The 19,672-nt window shown below is 34.8% G+C and overlaps 1 protein-coding gene across 1 annotated transcript in view; it reads left to right on the top strand.

Annotated features, from left to right (window-relative positions):
- The window catches only part of LOC109050048 (adhesion G protein-coupled receptor A3-like), a 32,759-nt gene extending 16,753 nt beyond the window's left edge, over positions 1–16,006 (top strand). The window contains exon 5 of the mRNA XM_042737608.1: positions 15,826–16,006. Within this exon, the coding sequence (XP_042593542.1) occupies positions 15,826–15,897 (72 nt within the window). The 3' untranslated portion in view covers positions 15,898–16,006. The remainder of the gene's footprint in view (positions 1–15,825) is intronic.
- The last annotated feature ends 3,666 nt before the right edge of the window (positions 16,007–19,672 follow it).

Here is a 19,672-nt window from a genome sequence, read left to right as displayed (position 1 = left end):
GATGTTGAGGACTTCAAATCACCTAGAGTGGATGACGTTGGTGGACTGGTGCTAGGTGAATCATTTGTTCAGATCAGGACTCAAATCCACCTAGAGTGAATCATTTGATTCAGATCGGGACTTCAAATCACCTAAGCGTGAGCTCATTTGATTCAGATGGGGACTTCCAAATCACCTAGGTGAATCATTTGATTCAGTCGGAACTTCAAATCACCTAGAGGTGAATCATTTTACAGTTCAGATGGGGACTTAGGATGAGTTTGCAAAATCATTTTGTGAATTGAATGATTCACTATACACTATAAAGTTCTGATTTTTAGTTCTGATGTTCAAAATGAAATCGAAATTGGAGTTAGACGAAGCTGTGATTATCATTTTTTTTCTTAAACAATAACCACATGCATGTGTGTGTCTTTATATATACTTAATAAATATCGCGATTACCACACAAATATTATGCTTGAAAACTTTTTATTCTGCGTGTGTCGTTTGGCGGCACTAATTTAAATGCTTTCATTGATTCAGTGTGACTAATAAACACCACATTCTGACAGCATATGTGGTTTATCAGGTTCATATTATTACAGTTTTCATTATAATGAAGTATATCTATAATGCAATGCTAATCAACATAGCCATTATCACTGCTTAGAATAATATGAAATGTTTTGCATTCCTTATTCTGTGTAAGAAGCCAATCATTCACAAAAGGATTTATTTCAAACACTTGATTTACGTTATGAAGTGATTTTGGAGAAAAAACGTTATTAAATGTGGTATTTTCACGCTTTCAGATGGAGCAGCATTTACTACACAGAGCCATATATCCCGGAGAAACTATTAAAAAAATATGATATCACGTGAATGATTTCTTGATTACATAACTCTGCTATATCGTCAATAATTATTATTTTTTTTTTTGGGGTAGCTTGTCAGGAACTATGCTCTGTGTAGTAAATGCTGCTCTGTCTGAAAGCAGGTGATGGAGATTTACTACTAATCACAGAATCGGCTTTACTGACAAAATTTGCAGACAAAGCATTCAATTAATCATGCAGCCTAGTGGACATCACTTATGATTTTCAAGGTAAAATCTTAAAATGAGAAGTTTCCCCAATAGCTGAAGTAAAAAAAAATTTTATATTTTCTATTTAAAAGTTTCATTTATATTAAATTAAAAATTTTTATTCAAGTTCCGATAATGTTTTTTTTTTTAAAAGGGTTTTTATTTCTTATTCGTAAAATTTTTAAACAAGGGCATTTCCACTGAAATTTTATTTTTTTTTCTTGTCAAGAATTTTAACTTTTATTTTTTGAGATTAATTCTTTAAATCCAGTTTTTTGGTCTTGTAAATCCACACCTCTTAAAGACGGGAGCGTGTTGCCCGGTGTTTGGCCTTTTGTGTTTGAGAAAAACGGAAAGAATTTTTAGTGGAAGCGTTTTAATGAGGGATGGGAGGTTTTTTGGGCTCCTTTGATAAATAAAATTTTAAACGGGGCTGTTTAAAAGGGGTTTTCCCCCCTTTCCGGGCCTTGCTTGTTTGAAAAGAGACAGGAAAAAGAAAAAAAAGGTTTAGGCTTTATGAGGGGTTTAAAATTTAGTGTTAAAAGTTGCCTATAAAGCACGGGGGAAAATTGGGTGGGTGGGTTTTATTTAAAAAGGTTTTAAAAAAAAGGTTTTTGCTTTTGCTTCTTTGCATCTTTTTGAATCCAAACCCTAACCCTTTTTCCTTACAAAAAAATTATGTATACATTTTGCAAATCTTTTTAAATTTTTTTTTTAATTTGAATTTTACAGAAAAATTTGTTTGGGATTTTTTTTGTGGTTTGTTTTTTTTTTTTTTTTTTTTTCCCCCCCCCAAAACCCCCCCCCAAAAAAACCCCCCCCCCAAAAACTTTTTTCCAAACATTTTTTTTATTTTTTTTTTTTTTTAAATTTTTTTTTTTTTTTAAAACATTTTGAATTAAAAAAAAAAATTTTCTTTTTTTTTTGTTTTCCCAACGTTTTATAAATTGTTTTAAATTTTTAAATTTTCTTATTTTATTTTTTAAAAACCTTATTTTAAAAATTTTTTACTGTATAAAAATTTTATTAATTTTTATTTAAATTTTTATTATTAAAATTATTATTTTTTTTTTAAAAAATATTAATTTTAATACAGAAATTTTATATTTTAATAATTTTTCTTTAACACATCTATTAAAAATAAATAATTATTTTTAAATTTATTATTATTATTATTTTTAAAATATTTTAAAATATAAAAAATTATTATTAAATATTTAAAAAATAAATTAAAAATTTTAATTTAAAAAAAAAAAATTTTTTAAAAAAGAAATTTTTTCAAGTTATAATTCATTTTTAAATAAAAAAAGCCAAAAATATATCCTATTTTTTTGCCCCCAATTTTTTTTAGTTTTTTTTTAAAATATGATTTTTTTATTTTTTGTCAATTGAAACCTCCATTTTGGAAACCCGATTTTAAAATAATGCAAAAAAATTGTTGCCATGACTTTTTGATTATATCTTTTTTAAATATTGTGGTAAATATTAGGGTTTAGAAAGAGATAGGGAAAGAGGTTTTTTGGTTTTTTTTGATGAAAATGTATTCAAAGCGAGGAAGGCATCGGTAATAGACGGGAAATGAGGAAGAGAGATGAAGGATGCAGGAAGGGTGTAGAAAAAAGCAAAAATTGGGGTTTTTCGGTGAAAAAAATGGAGGCCCGGGGGGCCAGTTTCGCGAAAAACTGGCCCCCTTACCTTCATCCAGGCTGAAGGGCAGCAGATCACCGTGAGCGGTGGTGATTCCCGGTAGACGGTGTGAAAGAAGCCATGCAGTCCTCAGGCTGCAGTGACTGAAATGAAACTGAAAGATTTCTACACACTTAGAAACTGAATTCCCTCATTTAACATATTTTTTATTTAGGTTATTTTTTCTTTTTTGATTTGTTTTCTGGTTTGTTTTTGTTATTTTGTTTGTTTGTTTGTTTGTTTGTTTGTTTGTTGTTTTGTTTTGTTTGTTTGTTTGTTTGGTTGGTTGGTTTTCTTTCTTTCTTTCTTTCTCTTTCTCTTTTCTCTGGCTCTTTCTCTTTCTTGCAAAGCCCACCTTTTCTTTTTCTTTCTTTTCTTTCTTTTCTTTTTCTTTTCTTTTCTTGTCTTTTCTTTTCTTTCTTTTCTTTTCTTTTCTTGACTTTCTTTTCTAACTTTCTTTCAAAATAAATGCCTGAATGCCCATATACAGTACAACCATTTATTACCCTATTTTAATATGGCTATAAACCATGGCCAATAACCTTTTACCCAAGCTTTTGGTACTTTAGGTTCACTGGGAGGATTATTATTATTATTGGGTTTATTTTATTTTTGGGGTGGTTGGGTATTTTTTGCATTTGAGGTACAAGAAACTTTTTTATTTTTTTTATTTTTTTTTTTTTGAGGGCCAAGTATATGGTAGAGTGAACCCAAATTATAAAGCAATAAAATTATTTTTTATAGAATGAATGTTAACTGACAAATCTCATTTGTCAGGTGCAAAAGATACAAATTCCATTGTGGCGCGAAAAAAAAAAAAAACCCATGCCCCCAAACAACAAACATGAACTGGGGAACCAATGTATGGTGAGAATGTTAAATAAATTAAAGGTTTATATACAATAATGACTACGTAAAAAAATAAAAGCTTACTTGTCTTTACACACATTCCCAGAGATGCCTGGGACACTGGGGCGCCATTTGGCATAGCCTGATTTATTTTTTTAACAACAAAACAATATTTAATTTCAAAAAAAATCCGACTTTCTTTTTTGTGTCATTTGGTTAAAATAATTGCTTGTCGAATGTTTTCTGTGCTCTATTTTAGAAAGCCTAAAAAACACATATTGTTTGTAAGCGCTTGAAAAAGAAACATTGTGGGGTGTTTCCTAAAAGATGCAAATTTAATCTAAAAGCTTCCATTGCAGAAGAGTAATTTAAACATTTTAATCCCCCCCAATGCACCCAAAGTTGAGCATGAGCAGTGAGCCGTAGAAATTTCGAACGCGGAAGCGAAAGTAACTGTTGCATCACGGTTTACTCGTAAAATACTTTGGGTTTGCATTTTTTCGCTTGACATTGGGGGCCCTCCAACATATTGGTGAAAAACAAAACAACAAAAAAAAATACAGACCCTAAAAAACAAATAAAATACGAATGAGAGGGCAGCTTTCATGATAGGCCCCTATGATCCCACCAACCTAGCAGAATCTGAAGTACAAAATAACCAGGTCTACCCAAAACTGGGTCTAAAGTGGGGAGAAGGGGCGTCCGCAGAAAAACTGCAAAGGCGTTAAGGTATTTCCAAAAAAACATGGCTGGCCTCCCCCCCAAAAATGGCCATTGGAATGCCAACTTGTTACTTTGCTTTTGGGTTTGGTTCCCCAACTTTGATTGATCCCCCCCCGTTTGTGGGGGTGGAACTCATGCACCTCAGTTTGAGTGCAACCATGGGCCCCGGGCCGCGCTCATTGACCCCAGAGATGCAAAATTTTCGCCTTTTCAAAGCTTCAATCTGTAACCCATGCCCAGCAAAAAAAAACAAGCACAAAAAAAAGAAAAAAAAAAAAATCCTGTCCTGTTTTGTCTATTCCCCTTCAGCAGGCGCTCTGTTTGGGGTGTGGCGGGATTGAACTCAGAAGTTGACTTCATAAGATAACTCAGTACATATCAAAGGCTCCGTAAGTAGGCTGGCGATGTAATACAAATTTTTACTCCCACTTGTTGTGACGTACTGTGAATCTATTGACACCATTAGCACAGCGCCGTCTTTAGTATCAATATTTCGAAAAAAGCATCAAATGGTGCCTTGTTTTTTTAACCGCATAGCATTGATGTTTCGTGCAGCTCTAGTTTGGTTGCTGTAGACCTGTGTTTGCCTCTCTCATTATTTAAACTGCATGCATGGAAAAAGTGGTAGTTTTACAAACAGACAGGGTCGTTTCCCAAAAGTATTTTTAGCCAGCGCTATGGGGCATGAAGTTCTGTCGTTACCAGCAGCATGGGTATGGTATTTCAGGTGTCTCCCGAAACCATAGTTCAAAGAAATGTTTGAGATCAGTAACAAGTTTCTTGTTAGCCCAGATATTTGACTTAAATAAATATGCTCTTGGCTCCAACTAAGCTATCCTAAGCTGACCGTGCGCAATCAGTAGGCCAGGGGCTAAATTGCCAGTGATGTTCCCGGTGGTAGGTGTTAAACAGACGGTGTAAAAGGAATCAGTGGTTTGTGTTAAACAGTGGAAGCAGCTGGAGACTTGGTTGGTGGAGCTAAACAGACGGCTTTTTTTTTGGAATTGCATTTTTTTACAAGCAGTGATGAAGAGTCTGTGGTTCGTATTTTTTTTTAATTCAGGCGGCTGTGGAGCTTGGTGGGCAGGGCTAAATGAGCGGTCAGTCCAAAGCCATAACTAATTTGGGGCCTTCTAAACCTTGTTCCCCAATGGGCTTTTTGGTGGGTGGTGGTAAACTGGCGATTGATGTGTAATTTTCCAGTAGAGCCCCTGGCTAAACAGCAGGCATGTTTTTTGCAAAAAGTGTGGGTTTTTTAAAAAAAAATTACGGGGTTGTAAATATTGGTGGAGGCGGGGCCTAAAAAGGCGGTGATGTAGACCTGGTGGGCAAATAATTGACAAGACCGGTGGTGATGCTTTTTGACCATTCAGCACTCTTTTGGAGACCGGTCCGCCAACTGACCTGAAGCAGTACATAGCCCCCAATAAGTGAATGTCTGACTTGAACCCGAGCGGCTGCCGCAGTCACACCGTCGTGCTGGCTTCAAAGTACTCGAATGGCCTTTCAGGACCGCCCCGGCTGACAGCTGTAGTTTTGGAGAAGCGACAAAGAACGTCTGATGATGACACAAATGTTTCACGTCTTGCCAAACCCCCCACAGGAAGATTTTGATGTGTTTCTAACATCTTAAATTCAATACTAAAAACAAAAAAAATTTCTAGAACAAAAAAAAGCTTTTTTTATAATTTTGCATGTAGTGTAATGTTATATTGGAAAAACGTTGCATACCCACAACCCCAACAAAACACTATAGACTAGTTTTAAATAGGGTATATGTTTGTTGAACTTGATTCTTGAACAGATAAGATTTATTCGGCAGTATATTAAAATGTGGCGATTAACTTGTAGAAGAAATGTTTCTGAAGCGTCATGCATTTGATCACGTGCCCCTTATTCACCCGTCCCCAAATGTTAACCAACACCAAAGCACAGCGAAATTTTCACTGCTGGGGAGCAGTGAGTGTATGACTTTTCACCCAGTCTAAGAACGGAGCCCCCCGTTGGATTAAAAACATTGACCCACAAAAAATGTGGTTTTTTGTACATATTTTTTTTTTTTAAAAAAAAATAGATTTTTTTTTTTAAAAAAAAGAAAAGCCCCCAATTTCTCCCTTTGTGGGGCCAAATAGTCCCCCCCCCCCCCCCCCCCTCTACCCTTTTACATCATAAGTTTAACAGTTTTTGAGGGGGTCCCCATCAGGCCCCCTGTAAAATCGTGCTTCCAGATTTAGCACGAAAAAACTGGGCTTGGTAATAAAACTTAGCCAAAGCTTTGGGGAAAAAAATTAGAGGTCGGCTTTTTTTGATGTTTACAATTTTGATTTTTTAGTTCAATAAAGTTTGTTTAAAATAAATGAAAGTTTTTTAGGTTTGTTAGAAAAATTTTGTTTTTTTCAAAAGAAATTTTTCTTGGTTACAGAATTGTAAGAAGAAAAATCAAGCTAGAATAGCCGGTTGAGCCTAAGACAATGGTCCACCTTGTTTATATTGTCCCATGTTTCCCCCCCCCAAATGGAACCCCCCCTTTAAATTGGCTGGACCTATTGTGTGCATGTCCAGGGATCAGGAAAAGCCCCCTGAAGTTTTTGTTGTTTTTTTCCAGTTTTGGGAAGTTTTTGTCCATCCCATGTACGAAAACTTTAAATCCCCAAATTAAAACCACTCGATCCCCGTAGGAAATGTTTTGGGGGTCAAAATGGTTTTTACCGTAGTCCCCCCCATTTCCCCGTCCCCCCTTGGGTCCATTTTGCCCCCCCCCCTCTTCGATCGATCGTCCCCCCTTTCTTTTTTATTAAAAGTAGTTAAGAAGGGTACCAAGCAAAAAGCTGACAAAATTTTTTTTTTTTTTTTTCCCAACAAAAAAAGGGGGTTGCACAAAGAATAGGGTTTGCTGAAAAAAATGCTGCAATGGAAATGTTCACCCCCCCCCCCCAGTAGGGCCCCCCCAAACCCGCTGTGTCCCCCCCCCCCCCCCCCCCCCCCCCCCCCCCCCCCCCCTTCCATAATGCCTGTGAAAATGGTTTTTTGTTCCCCCCCCCCCCCTTTTACGGTCGGGCCCCTCCGCAATTCCCTAACGGCCCCCCCCCCTTTTTTAGTCCCCCAGCGTCCCCCCTGTTAAAAGAATGTTTTTACACAACCAAAATAATAGTGCCCCGAGGATCAAAATATAAACAAAAAAAAAAAAAATGTTTGTGTGCCCTTAACCCTTTCCCCCCCCTTCACTTGCCCCTTTTAACAGAATCATTGGGCCCTTACACTTTAGGGTCAGTTCCCCTAATAAAAAAAATGTAGAATCTCCGCATGAAATTACTTTTGGGGGGCTTAAAGGCTGTTTTGATAAAAGACTTGTTTTCACTTTTTTTGCCCCCCCACGAGTTCCCCCCCCCCCCCCCCCGAAAAAAACAAAATTTAAATCGGTGATTTTTTTTTTTTTTGTTTTTGTTTTCAAATATAATTACCGCGCAAAAACCACGATTCCGCACATGCGTGAACAATAATTCACATGCATGAAACCTAATTCCGTACACACCACAAAAAAAAATTCCGCGTCGTGAAAAAAATATATATTCACTAAGAAGCTTGGTCACATGCGCGAAAATGAAATTATATATTCACAAATACACATTTCTGGAAATACCAAAAGGCCTGATTATTAGATAACCACAACTGATGCACAAAACCTTTGAATGTTTAAAAAATGTATGAGTGTCTGAATATTTTTTCATCGTCATTTTCTGGGAATCCACTTTCAGTTTATTGTGTGTTTAGCAGAGACTTTCCTGGCGACTCTCTTCCTCACGATGGGTCTGTAGGTACTCTTTAGCCAATGAGATCGCGAACTTACCATTCCAGCCAATCATATCGCCAGCCGCTGAGAGAGTGCCATCAAGGAGCCGCGATTCTGTACTGTCCCCCAGAGCCAATATGGATTAATTGAGGGCGGAATTTAAGCCTTTGCATCATACAAATGTCCATACACAGTAAAGAAATGGACTACTTACTCCAATTGGAACTCCGCATGAGGACTCAAGCTTGAAGACTCGCGCAGTCTCATGCCGGGTAGAAGTTCCCGTTTGCTGGCATGACAGCAAACTAGAAGATTTGTTTATCCTGTCAGACAACCTGTCTGACAGATGTAAATCACTTCTAGTAGTAGCTGTGCGTGCAAACTGCCATCGTTAATCTTGCAGAGCCGGGCTTGGCGGGGAGTTCTTTAAGGCATTAGTGAGCAGGGAGTAAGTATTCTGATTAATTATTTTTGTATAGTATTTTTAAAATGTAGCGCCAGAACTTCTATAGGCTTCTCTCTTGGCGTCTCCCAGGGTACTTACGAGCTTCTGAATGCACTCTCAGTGGCTTATGATATGATTGGTTGAATGAAGTAGTAGCTCATCTGATTGGCTAAAAATTACGACAGACCCACGTGGGAGAGAGAGAGCTCTACCAGGAAAAGTCTCAAAACACACTCACACACAAATCGAGTGGATTAAGTTGTACGTTCAGACCTCGTACATTTTAAACATTCAAAGGTTTGTGTGCACAGTTGTATATCTACAATTGTGTTTTTGCATTTGTGAAATGTTTATGAGATATATAATTTCGCATGTAGTGCTTTTGGTGAATATATATTTTTTTCACGCCGCGTGAATTTTTTTGTGTGTCGTGAATTAGGTTTCCATGCATGTGAAATTGTTTTACGCATGTGAATCGTGTTTTTGCGTGAATTATATTTGAGACTAATCTGTCTCCATAGTAATTAGGAGTATATTGTTATTTATTTTTGATTGTGATGATGAACCCATGAGAGAGTATTAGGAAAGCACTGATGCGTTGTGTTGTTGGTTCAGATGGTTTGGGTCTGGTTTTTGTGTTTGGTTACGGTTCGGTCGGCCGGTTGTGTCAGTCTCAGTAATGTGTTTGTTGGCCTCGGCTGCTCTCAGACACAAAATATCAAGTTTATGTCCTCCGCAGGTTGCATTAAGGTGCTTACATCATGACTGCAATGGATTTCTGTCTTTGCACATGTCTGTAAAGTTTTGCAAAAATGCATGTACATTGCATTAATGGATTTATTTTTTAGACACATTCAAAAATAAAACCTCTAAAAAAACATTGACAGCTCATAGACTACTAGAAAAATTATGATTTTAAAAATGTATTTGAAAATCTCTTCTGCTCACCAAAGACTGCATTTAATTAATCAAAAATATACAGTAAAAGGTATGAAATATTTTTGCAATTTAAAATAACTGTTTTCTATGAGAACATCTGTTCAAATATAATTTATAATTGTGGTCAAAACTGAATTTTCCAGCATCATTATTCCAGTTTGAGTGTCACATGATCTTCCGAATTCATTCACGGTTGTGCTGCTGAATATGTACAAAGTACAATATTGCTACTTTTACTGTATTTTTGATCAAATAAATGCACGGCCTGGAAAATGGCTAAAATGCTCTTTAAAAAAAAAAAAATCTAAATTAATGATTTGCATGCAGAAATATTTTACTTTTTACTGTTAATTTTCTTGATTACTGAAATATTTTGGCTTAGATTTTGTTTTAATATTTTAATTTTAAATTAATATCTTAAGAGTTGGTTTTTTATCTTAACATAAATGTATTTTTTATAAATGTAGAAATCACTGCATATGCAAATGCATATTGAAAAAATAAGAAAGTAATGTATTTCTTTTACTTTTTTTTATTTATATATATATATATATATATATATATATACTTATATGCTGCTCTGCAATATATATATATGCATATATGCCTGCCTCACTACTATACTACTATGTGTATATATATATATGTACATATGTGTATATATATATACGTACATATATGTGTATATATATATATGTATATATATAGCATATATATACTCTAATAACTATATATATATGTATGTATATATATATATGTATACTATATATATGTATATATATATGTATATACTCTATATATATGTATGTATATATATATATATATATATATATATATACTATATATATATATATATATATATATATTATATATATATTAATAGCATATATATATATATATATATATATATATATATATATATATATATATATATATATATATATATATATACTCATATGTACATGTATATATATATATATGCATGTGTGTATATGTATGTCTGTATATGTATGTATATATATATATATATATATATATATATATATATGTATATGTATATGTATATGTATATATGTATATCTGTATATGTTATAATATATATGAAAAAAAAAAAAATAAAAAAAAAACAAAAATAAAAAAAAAAAAATAAAACAAAATACAACGCATTATTTGGAATATTACAGCAAAAAATTACGATTAAAGGTAACTGAAAAAAGTGTTAAATTAAGCATTTTTTTAAGTCTCATTTTAGTCTCATTTCAGTGGGGTGTTTTTATCATTTATCTTTTAGAATAGCATGCACTGATAAATCATGGATTATTAGAGTAAATGGAGTGGGTTTGATTTTGTGTTGCCGTTAGGAGATGTTCATTTGCGTTATTGTAGCACAGCCGTGAGTTTCTGCCGTTAAACAGTTTGCTGATGGAAACTCATCAAGACTCCTCGGGGTTTTCTGACTGCGCCAAAAGAAATCATAGGCTACTCCGGGAAAATAATAAGCATTTCAGCTCAATCACAAGGTGGAGATGTGGCCGGGCTGCTAGTAATCACATAGAAAGAGATGTGTGGCGGCGTTTACAACAACCACTATAAATAATTGGTGGCGTTAAATTCCAGGCGCTGTGAAAAAAAAGCAGGAGTGTAGCGAGGGGACTGATCTCCTGATTCTCATACGGCTGCATTTCGTCCTCGCGCCCGTCAGGAAATCGCTGTCTATGTGTGTCAAGACAAAGAGTTTCTTTGCACGTCATACTGCTCCCACTGTTTCTCCTGCATTAATCACTGTGAATGCATTTTTAAGTCTGTTCATGCATTATCTGTAGGTCAAACCATTGACCCTGTTTATGCCAAGTGAGATGCTTAATTTTTTGAGCTATAGGAAATAATAGAATTGAGAGATACCTATAGTTTTATTTATATTATAAATATTTATTACATATTTATTTAAAAATATAAATGTTTATTATTATTATTAATAATGTTTTTTTCACATTTTAATTTCAATTTTAGTGTAAGTGTTAGTAATTTTTGTCATTTTATTAGGTTATATATTTATTTACTTTTCAAATATGTCTATAAAGTTTTATTCATGTAGTTTTAGTACATCCAGTAAAGGTAAATGCAAAATTAAGCTTTTTTTATGTTTTATATATTATTGTTGTTGTTGTTGTTGTTGTTGTTGTCATTTTATTAGTTTATACATTTCTTCTTTTTTTATTTACATAGATTTTAGGATTTTAAAGTTTACTATATATATATTCATTTTATATGGTTTTAATTGCATATATCCAATGGGTTAAATGGTGGATTTTTTATGTTTTATTACAATTTATTATTATTATTATGTGTGTGTGTGTGTGTGTAGTAGTAGTATTATTATAAATACTACTACATACAAGCGTCTTTAAAATTGCCATAACTCATTGCCATAACTCCTTGTAAAAAAAAAAATAAAAATGCTAGATTTCTTGTCTTACAATGCCACATACCCCATATAAAAAAAACTCAAAAAAAAAAAACAACAACACTCACCTTTTATTTAATAACCTTCCATTAATAGAAAAAAAAATAAAAAAAAAAAATAAAATAATCAAAATAAATTATATTATTAAACAAATCAAAACAAACAATACAAAACATACAGCAGTCATTGACAGCATAGTGCGTAATATTACTAACTAAAATGCATAGTTTTTAGCAATTGTTAAAAATCTTAAAATGAACAATACCAGCATTCGAATTCGGATCAAGGAAGCCATTTTTACAGCTGAGGCTCGAGCATTACTTCTTGTTCTAGAAAATATTGAGAAGGGAATAAGAGCGGGACTTTTTTCAGTGTTTCTGACTCAAGATCATGTCTTCGCCAATTTGAATCTTTTAAAAACTGCCTCATCCCATAATTGTTGGGAAATCTTAACCAAATTCAGAATCTTTTTAAAGAAAGATACAACTTTAATAATATTTTTTGCTGGGTTCCGGGTCACATTGGACTTAATGCTGGAAACAGAGCGCGACACGGCCAGCCAGGGATCACACTTGACCTGGAAATATCTTGACCTACCAACAATTTCACCTCTCTGATTTCCTTAAACCAGTAATTAATTTATATATAACTAATAAGTGGTTGAGAAAAGAAATGGGATGGAAATAAAAATAATAAGCTGTATGAAATAAACCCTAATTATAAAAAGAAGTGAAGCTTCTATAATTTTAAATCAAGATATGATCACGTTGTCTTCACTAGGTGTAGACGCTAGGGTACTCTACACTTACCCATGGGTTTTTTTATTAATAGGAGAAGTTCCTCCTTTATGTCTTTCATGTAAAAGTTCCTTTGACTATTAAGCATATTTTGTTGAATTGTAATTTTAATGATGCTGCTAGAAAATGCTTTTATTCAGAAACATGCTTGCATGGAATATTTGAAAATGTACTATATTCTAAATGTATTTTAGATTTTCTATTTTATGTTAAGTTGAAATGTTTTATATAATGTAAATCTTATGGATGATACTGAACTTTTTTGTATGGATGATGCTAACATGGATAAAAAAACATAACAAACAAAAAAAAAAAATATTAAAAATGTTATCAGTATATAGTGGACTCACCTCAGTCTAGCAACTATAGGAACTTGCACTGCATGAACATTGAATAATTTGTGATTTCTCTTTCTATTTAGTTATTTGATTTTGAGAAAAAAGTGAGAAAAAAGAAAATGTTCATGCACATTCACCAATAACTTCATAAGGAGTGTGAACAGGAGAACTAGCTAAGAAAGGTTAAATTGAACTAACCAGAGTGTGGGTGGTTTAGTGAATCTGTCACGGTGTGTGATGCATGATGGGATGGTGTAAGACGGCCGAGATGATCAGCGTGTGTGTGAAGGATCATAAGACTCCTGCATGAATATTCCCTCAGATCTGATATAGTTTTTTTATTTTTCAGGCAATGAGACTCAACTGTACTCACATTTAACTGAAGAAACAAACTGGAAGATTGGTTCTGTTTTAGTAGTCACTAATGCTCAGCCAGAAAAACACTTCTGCTCTGATGTGCTGGAGTTTCACAATCTATTCTAGTCAATTCAACAACATTCTAACAATGCATTACCTGTTTAAAATGGTTAAATCATGGAGATGGATTAGTAAGGGGTTGACTAGTTTTCCAAAAATGTTTAATTGATAAACTATGAGAGTCTTTGTTATTTTTCTTAATATTTTGAATTAATAAAATTTTTTATGTTTTCAGTATTTATATAACACATTTCATACACAATGGTCATTCAAAGTGCTTTACATAAAAGGAATAAAATAATCATAAAAAAGTCACAACAATTAAACAAGAATTAAAAACTTTTAAAATAATCTAAAATTGATTTAAAATGAAATAAAACAGTAAAGAATAGAAAAAGAGTGTACATAAAATACAGTGCAATCAGTTCGGATGTAGCACAGTGCTCATTCAATAAATGCACAACTAAACAGATGAGTTTTGAGTCTGGATTTAAATGTGACATGTTTTTAGCACATCTGATCTCTTCTGGAAGCTGATTCCATCTCACTGATCCATAGTGTTGATTTTGCTGAAAACAGTATGTATTTTGTAACAAATACACCTTGTAACCACAAACCAAAGCAAATGGAAAAATATTTATCTCTCGATTGTCGTCAAAACTTTGCGGCATCACGCAGCCATTTATCATCCATCTGATTTGTGTTTTTAGTGGCTCTAAACCTGCGTGGTTATCAGGGTTTCCTTAAGTCCAACTATTCATTTAGATTACCCACTGGCCAGTGGATTTCAGTAGTTGTGGAGATCCCTGCTAGATAATTCATACTAAAGCGGTGTGGAGAAAGCGCATCTCCGGAGACTCTTGTCCAGGAATCCACGGTGCTGAATGATGTTCCTGTGCTGAAACTCATCTGGTTTCATCATGTCCGACTCAGAATGATTCATAAAAGCACATATGAAAGCACTGGTATCTGTGGGATATTGATGACAGAAAAGACTTCTTTAAATAAACCCAGAGTATTTCATCCATCCTGTTCCAGCTGGGCTTTATGGCCTCTATATCGGCTCATGCCATGGCCCTTTTTTTAGTCCTTTGATGATGATCAAGAGTAATTTGAGATTAAATCTTAATCTCAAATTAAGAAAGAAAAAAATCATGGGTTATTGGTATTTATTTGTTTACCAATTATATGTTTTTGTAAATATAATGGAATATATCCTTTTCTTAGATATTTTTATTATAATACATTTTGTTATTTTATATTTTTATGGGAATTACACAAAATCACAAGTGTATTATGATTCATTTACCAATTTTTACAAGTGGGCTTTTATTATTATTATTATTATTATTATTATTATTATTATTATTAATATTATGCATTTTATTTTATCTTTATTGTTATAATATATTTTTATGGGATTACACAATGTTGAAAGAAAAAAAATCATGTTTATTATCATAAGTTATTATGATAATATGGTACCAGTGATACTTTTATTATATAAAAGTAGATTTTTCTTTCATTTTCTTTTTAGTGCTTTTTCTTTTATTATATGTTTTATTATAATACATGTTTATGGGATTGCACAATGTTCAGAAAATTATGGGATATTTACCTATTTATTTATTGCAATTATTATCCAGTGTATTATTTATATTATAAATTATTATTAGAATATTTTACCGATTTTTTTTATTTATTTATTTATTTTTAAATTCTACTATCCAATATAACTATTTTATTTTTGTTAATGAAAATCAATCCAACTTTTTAAATGGTACTATCCAGTGGAACTATTTTATTGTTGTTGTTGTTTATCAAGCTGAGTAGAAAAGGGTTTTTTCTCCAATTTATCTGGCCAGTTTTGGTAATGAAATGGTTTTCAACTCAACTTAGTAATTTTAGCACATCTTTTGCTTTTAAAATGTCAAATACACTGTCTCTGCATTAACATCTACTTATCGCTTTAAATCCTAAATGTGTTTTCAGAGGCCAAAAACAACATGTTTTTCTTCAGCATCTTCAGTAGACACTGACATATTCCCCACTGTCCTAACAGATAAAGAGGTGAAGCTCTTCTCAGGCTGATGATGCTGATAACCCCTGTGCTTCTGTGCTGTGTTATCAGACTGCTCTTAAGCTGATGTTGTAGCAAGCTTTGCTGCTCACAATCATTTCCACCTCTGCGGCAGACCACAGACAAGCAGAAACACCCCCTGCTTCCTCCAGCACTTTCCCTTCTCTCTCAATCAGACAGGAGCTGACACGCGTCTGCGCATCTCTCACATGCGTGTTTCCCCGTTTGCAGAGCACGGTGGCCATTCGCCTCCATACATTTCCCGCTGGCTACCCGTCGGTCTGTGCAGAACTCCACCTGTAAGCTGCAGCTGATCGTCTTCCGCAATGGAAAACTCTTTCCGTGCACGGGGAATTCGTCAAATCTTGCGGACGATGGCAAGCGCAGAAGCGTTTCGACACCAGTTGCGTTCACCAAAATAGGTAAGGCTGCGATTTTCCTCATGCATTTCATCCGTGCATCCTATTTGTCACTGCGTTTCACCACTAAATCCCTTCTTTGTGGTTTGCAATGGAATATTTTGTCGTTAGCGCCACATGCAATTATGATAAAGCACGCGCGTGCTTGCACGATGGTGAAATCTGTCGCGTTGCAATTGTGCACGAGTTGAATTGCGTGCGCAATTAATCTCATTTGTTAAATTCTGCGATGTGCATGTGCGTGATTGCATGCATCAGCTTTCATATGGATGCAACGCGAGGACTTTCCACTCGGGTCGTTACTTGACGCAATGTGTTGCTCTCCTGTACAGATGGGTGTAGCGGCCCATTTTGGGAGCCCCGATGCAGCCGGTTACCGTCGCTCTCCGGCACTTCTCGTTGGGTGTAGACCCCACCGCGGCATACTGGGATTTTGACCTGCTGGATGGACACGGCGGCTGGCGCGCGGAAGGCTGCCACATAACGGGCTCGGCGCACACACCACCATCCACTGCGCGCACCACAACAACCTCGCCGTGCTCATGGTAAGAGTCTCCCGCTCGACCAAGTCGGATTATGGCTATTGTGGAGGCGCAGAGCCAGAAACACGGCGATGCATGTAAATAGCAGCAAGGGGCGAATGGTGTGAGGGTGTGGATGGGCGCACGTGATAATGGTATAAATGTCAAGTGACCAGTGCGAATTTTATTCAGTGCACGTTTATTTGTGTAGCGCTTTTTGCAATGCATGTCATCATTTCAGATAATAATTGCATTGAGTTCCAGTATTCAAAATATCAATAAAGATGTGCTGGTTTGCTATTGGAGTATGACATATGGGAAGCAAGTGAAGCCGGCTCAGAAGCGGCTTATGTACCATGTTAAAGTGGGGCGGCCGTACCATGTTAAAGTGGATTTATTGTTTCATTCTGCACTTTTACCCAGAAAAAATAAAAGCACATAAATTTCTTTAAGACATTTGAATGTTCAAATATGAATCTAGAAACATGAAAATACAAAGCTGTAAATTAAAGTAATGGTTTTTTTTATAAAAGAAATATAATAATTAAAAATAAATACAATTAAAAAAGAAAAAAAAGAAAAAAAATCATAAATAAGTAATCGGTAGTGTTATTTATATAAACAATAAAAAAAAAAATCATAAAAAAAAAAAAAAATATATAAAAATATTAAAATTCAGAAATAATGTAATTAAAATGATTTTTAAATATGATTCTAAAAACATGAGAATAAAAAGTTGTAAATAAAAATTTACTAAGTGCACAAAATTATATATATATATATATATATATATATATATATATATATATATATATATATATATATATATATATATATATATAAACATTAATAAACATACACAGACACTAGGCTAACACAAAAATATTTAAAATAACTTAAATACCAATAACTAATAAAATAACCTAAAATAAATATAATATACAATTTAATAAAAAATTGATTAACCTGTCGTGCACCGCCTTATTGTTTCTGCAGCTCTGGTGGCCTCGCAATTTCGACTTACACAAAGCGCATCAGAGCCGCCTCTGCAGGTTTTATTCCTGCGTCTTTTGCTGCACTGGGGTCTTTGTTGCCATCAGACTCTCGGAGCAGCGTTACTCACTCCGTGCCGTGCGCTGCAAATCGACAAGGATCCTCCAGCTCACGATCATTCCAAACACTGCGACATTAAAAAGAGTCTCCGCGGTCCAGCCGGAAATCTTTATGTGAGTTCTTAACGGATTGGGGACTCAAAATCCCGTTTTAGGAACTGCTTCCAACGTTATGATAGAAACGCCAACAGAAATATCCCGGCCCAGGATTTATTCGGCTAGGGAAGGATCCTCGGAAAGCCCTTATACACCACTTTTCTTTTCCTTAAAGGCGCACCGCTGGTTTGGCAGGCTGCGCGTCAAATGCAGTAACTCTTGTTAAGGATGTTTCCTCCATCGGCCTCCAGCTTCTCAGCCTGACCTCACCCCAGAATGACGTGAAGCTGTGTAATACATGTCGTAGAACAGCCGTCAGGTAAAATGAGTAATTAGCGAAGGATGCACATTGTCGGGGAGGGTCCGCGGTATTAGCATGTCTTCATGCATAGCGCGATGGTGAAAGCCAGGAAGACGCGGCGGTGGCGCTTTAGTGTAGCGCGCGAGCTCTAACAGACTGGCGGTAATATGACTCCTAAAGTCGTGTCTCTCCGCTCGGGGATAGTGGTGGGGATTTTAAGTGGGGGATTAAACCGTGTTGGAGTGATTTGATGTGGAATTTTTGAGAGCTCGAATGTTCTCATATCGAGTGGGCTTCCATCGACTGGGATGTCCAGTCCCGTTGCACCACAAAGTTTTTAGATGCATCCAAACATGACAACGCGAAATGCGTAGCGTTTGGGTTTGCAATCCTGAAAATAGGTCTATTTATCGTGCCATGAAAAATCTAAGTGTTTGTTTGTTTTTCGCATAATAAGAGCTTTGATTCAATCTGATTATGGAAGATGATCGATGTCTTTGGTCTGTGCGTGAGACCTGAGTGTGTTTCTGCAGTGAATGAAATGATGCTTTGAACTTTGACAGCGTTTTAAAGGATTTCAGAAAGCGGTTGCCAATCCGCGTGGTTTGTGTATCGTTTAGAGGCTTGTGCATGCGCGCGGGAACGGTGTTGTGTGTGTGTGAAAGAGAGAGAGCTGATGCAGTCACCACAGCCCGCAAGGTCCCCCCGCGTGTGTGTGAAAGAAAAAGGAGGCCTTTTCAATCCGTTTTGTGCGAACATGACGCGTTTAAACGCTTTCCTAGAACGCGTGAGGCGGTTGGGCGGGTTGTAAACTGGCTCTGCTGTGTTGCTGGTTTTCGCGTTTTGTGAACCCTGTGTGCCGTCTGCAGATGATCCAGAGCAGGGGCCCTGTCTCTCAGTTGCTCTCTCAACACTGGCTGTTATCTTCTTAAATGCTAGATTCCTGACTTGTCATATACAGCTAAGGTAAATCAAAGATTAATAATTGCAGCCGATCATAATCAAACGTAGTCCGTCAGAAACAATAAAAATAACAGTCTGTAAATAAAATATATATATGTCAAAATATTGGTGAATGAAGTGCGAAAATTTAAAATCGTAAAAATTGAGTTTGTAGAAAACCACGGAAATACAAAAAAGTGTAAAAAATAAATAGTAAATAGTTTTAAAATAGTGTCGACAAAATAATGTATTTTTTAATATTTTATGAATATATTTATGAAATATTATGAATCTAGAAACCTGAAACATGCAAATTTGTGTAATAAAATATGAAAATTGAATGACATGACTAGTGGTAATTTACGATAATTTTAAAATAGTTAAAAATGAGTACTCGAACCATGCAAAACAGTTGGTCAATAAAATATATATGTTAAATTGAATAAGTGTGTTTTACAAAAAAAATTTATAAAACAACAAAGAATTTTAGAAACAAAGTTGTAAATACAGTCTGTCTTGGCAAAGGTTGCCCTAAGTTTAAGGCAGCTCTGATTGCACATGTTATATTCCGTTCATTTATGGCTGCTTTTTGGGTCTTTAAAGCGGCAGAATTTGAAGCAGCTTTGTATATACAGCTTGAACTCAGGCTATATACAAAATAATGAATCAACCAGAGGAAGAGGTAGC

The sequence above is a fragment of the Cyprinus carpio genome, chromosome B13 (assembly GCF_018340385.1).
Source record: "Cyprinus carpio isolate SPL01 chromosome B13, ASM1834038v1, whole genome shotgun sequence".
Lineage (NCBI taxonomy): Eukaryota > Metazoa > Chordata > Actinopteri > Cypriniformes > Cyprinidae > Cyprinus > Cyprinus carpio.
Note: the sequence above shows the minus strand (reverse complement) of the source record. Positions and strands in the feature narration are given on the sequence as shown.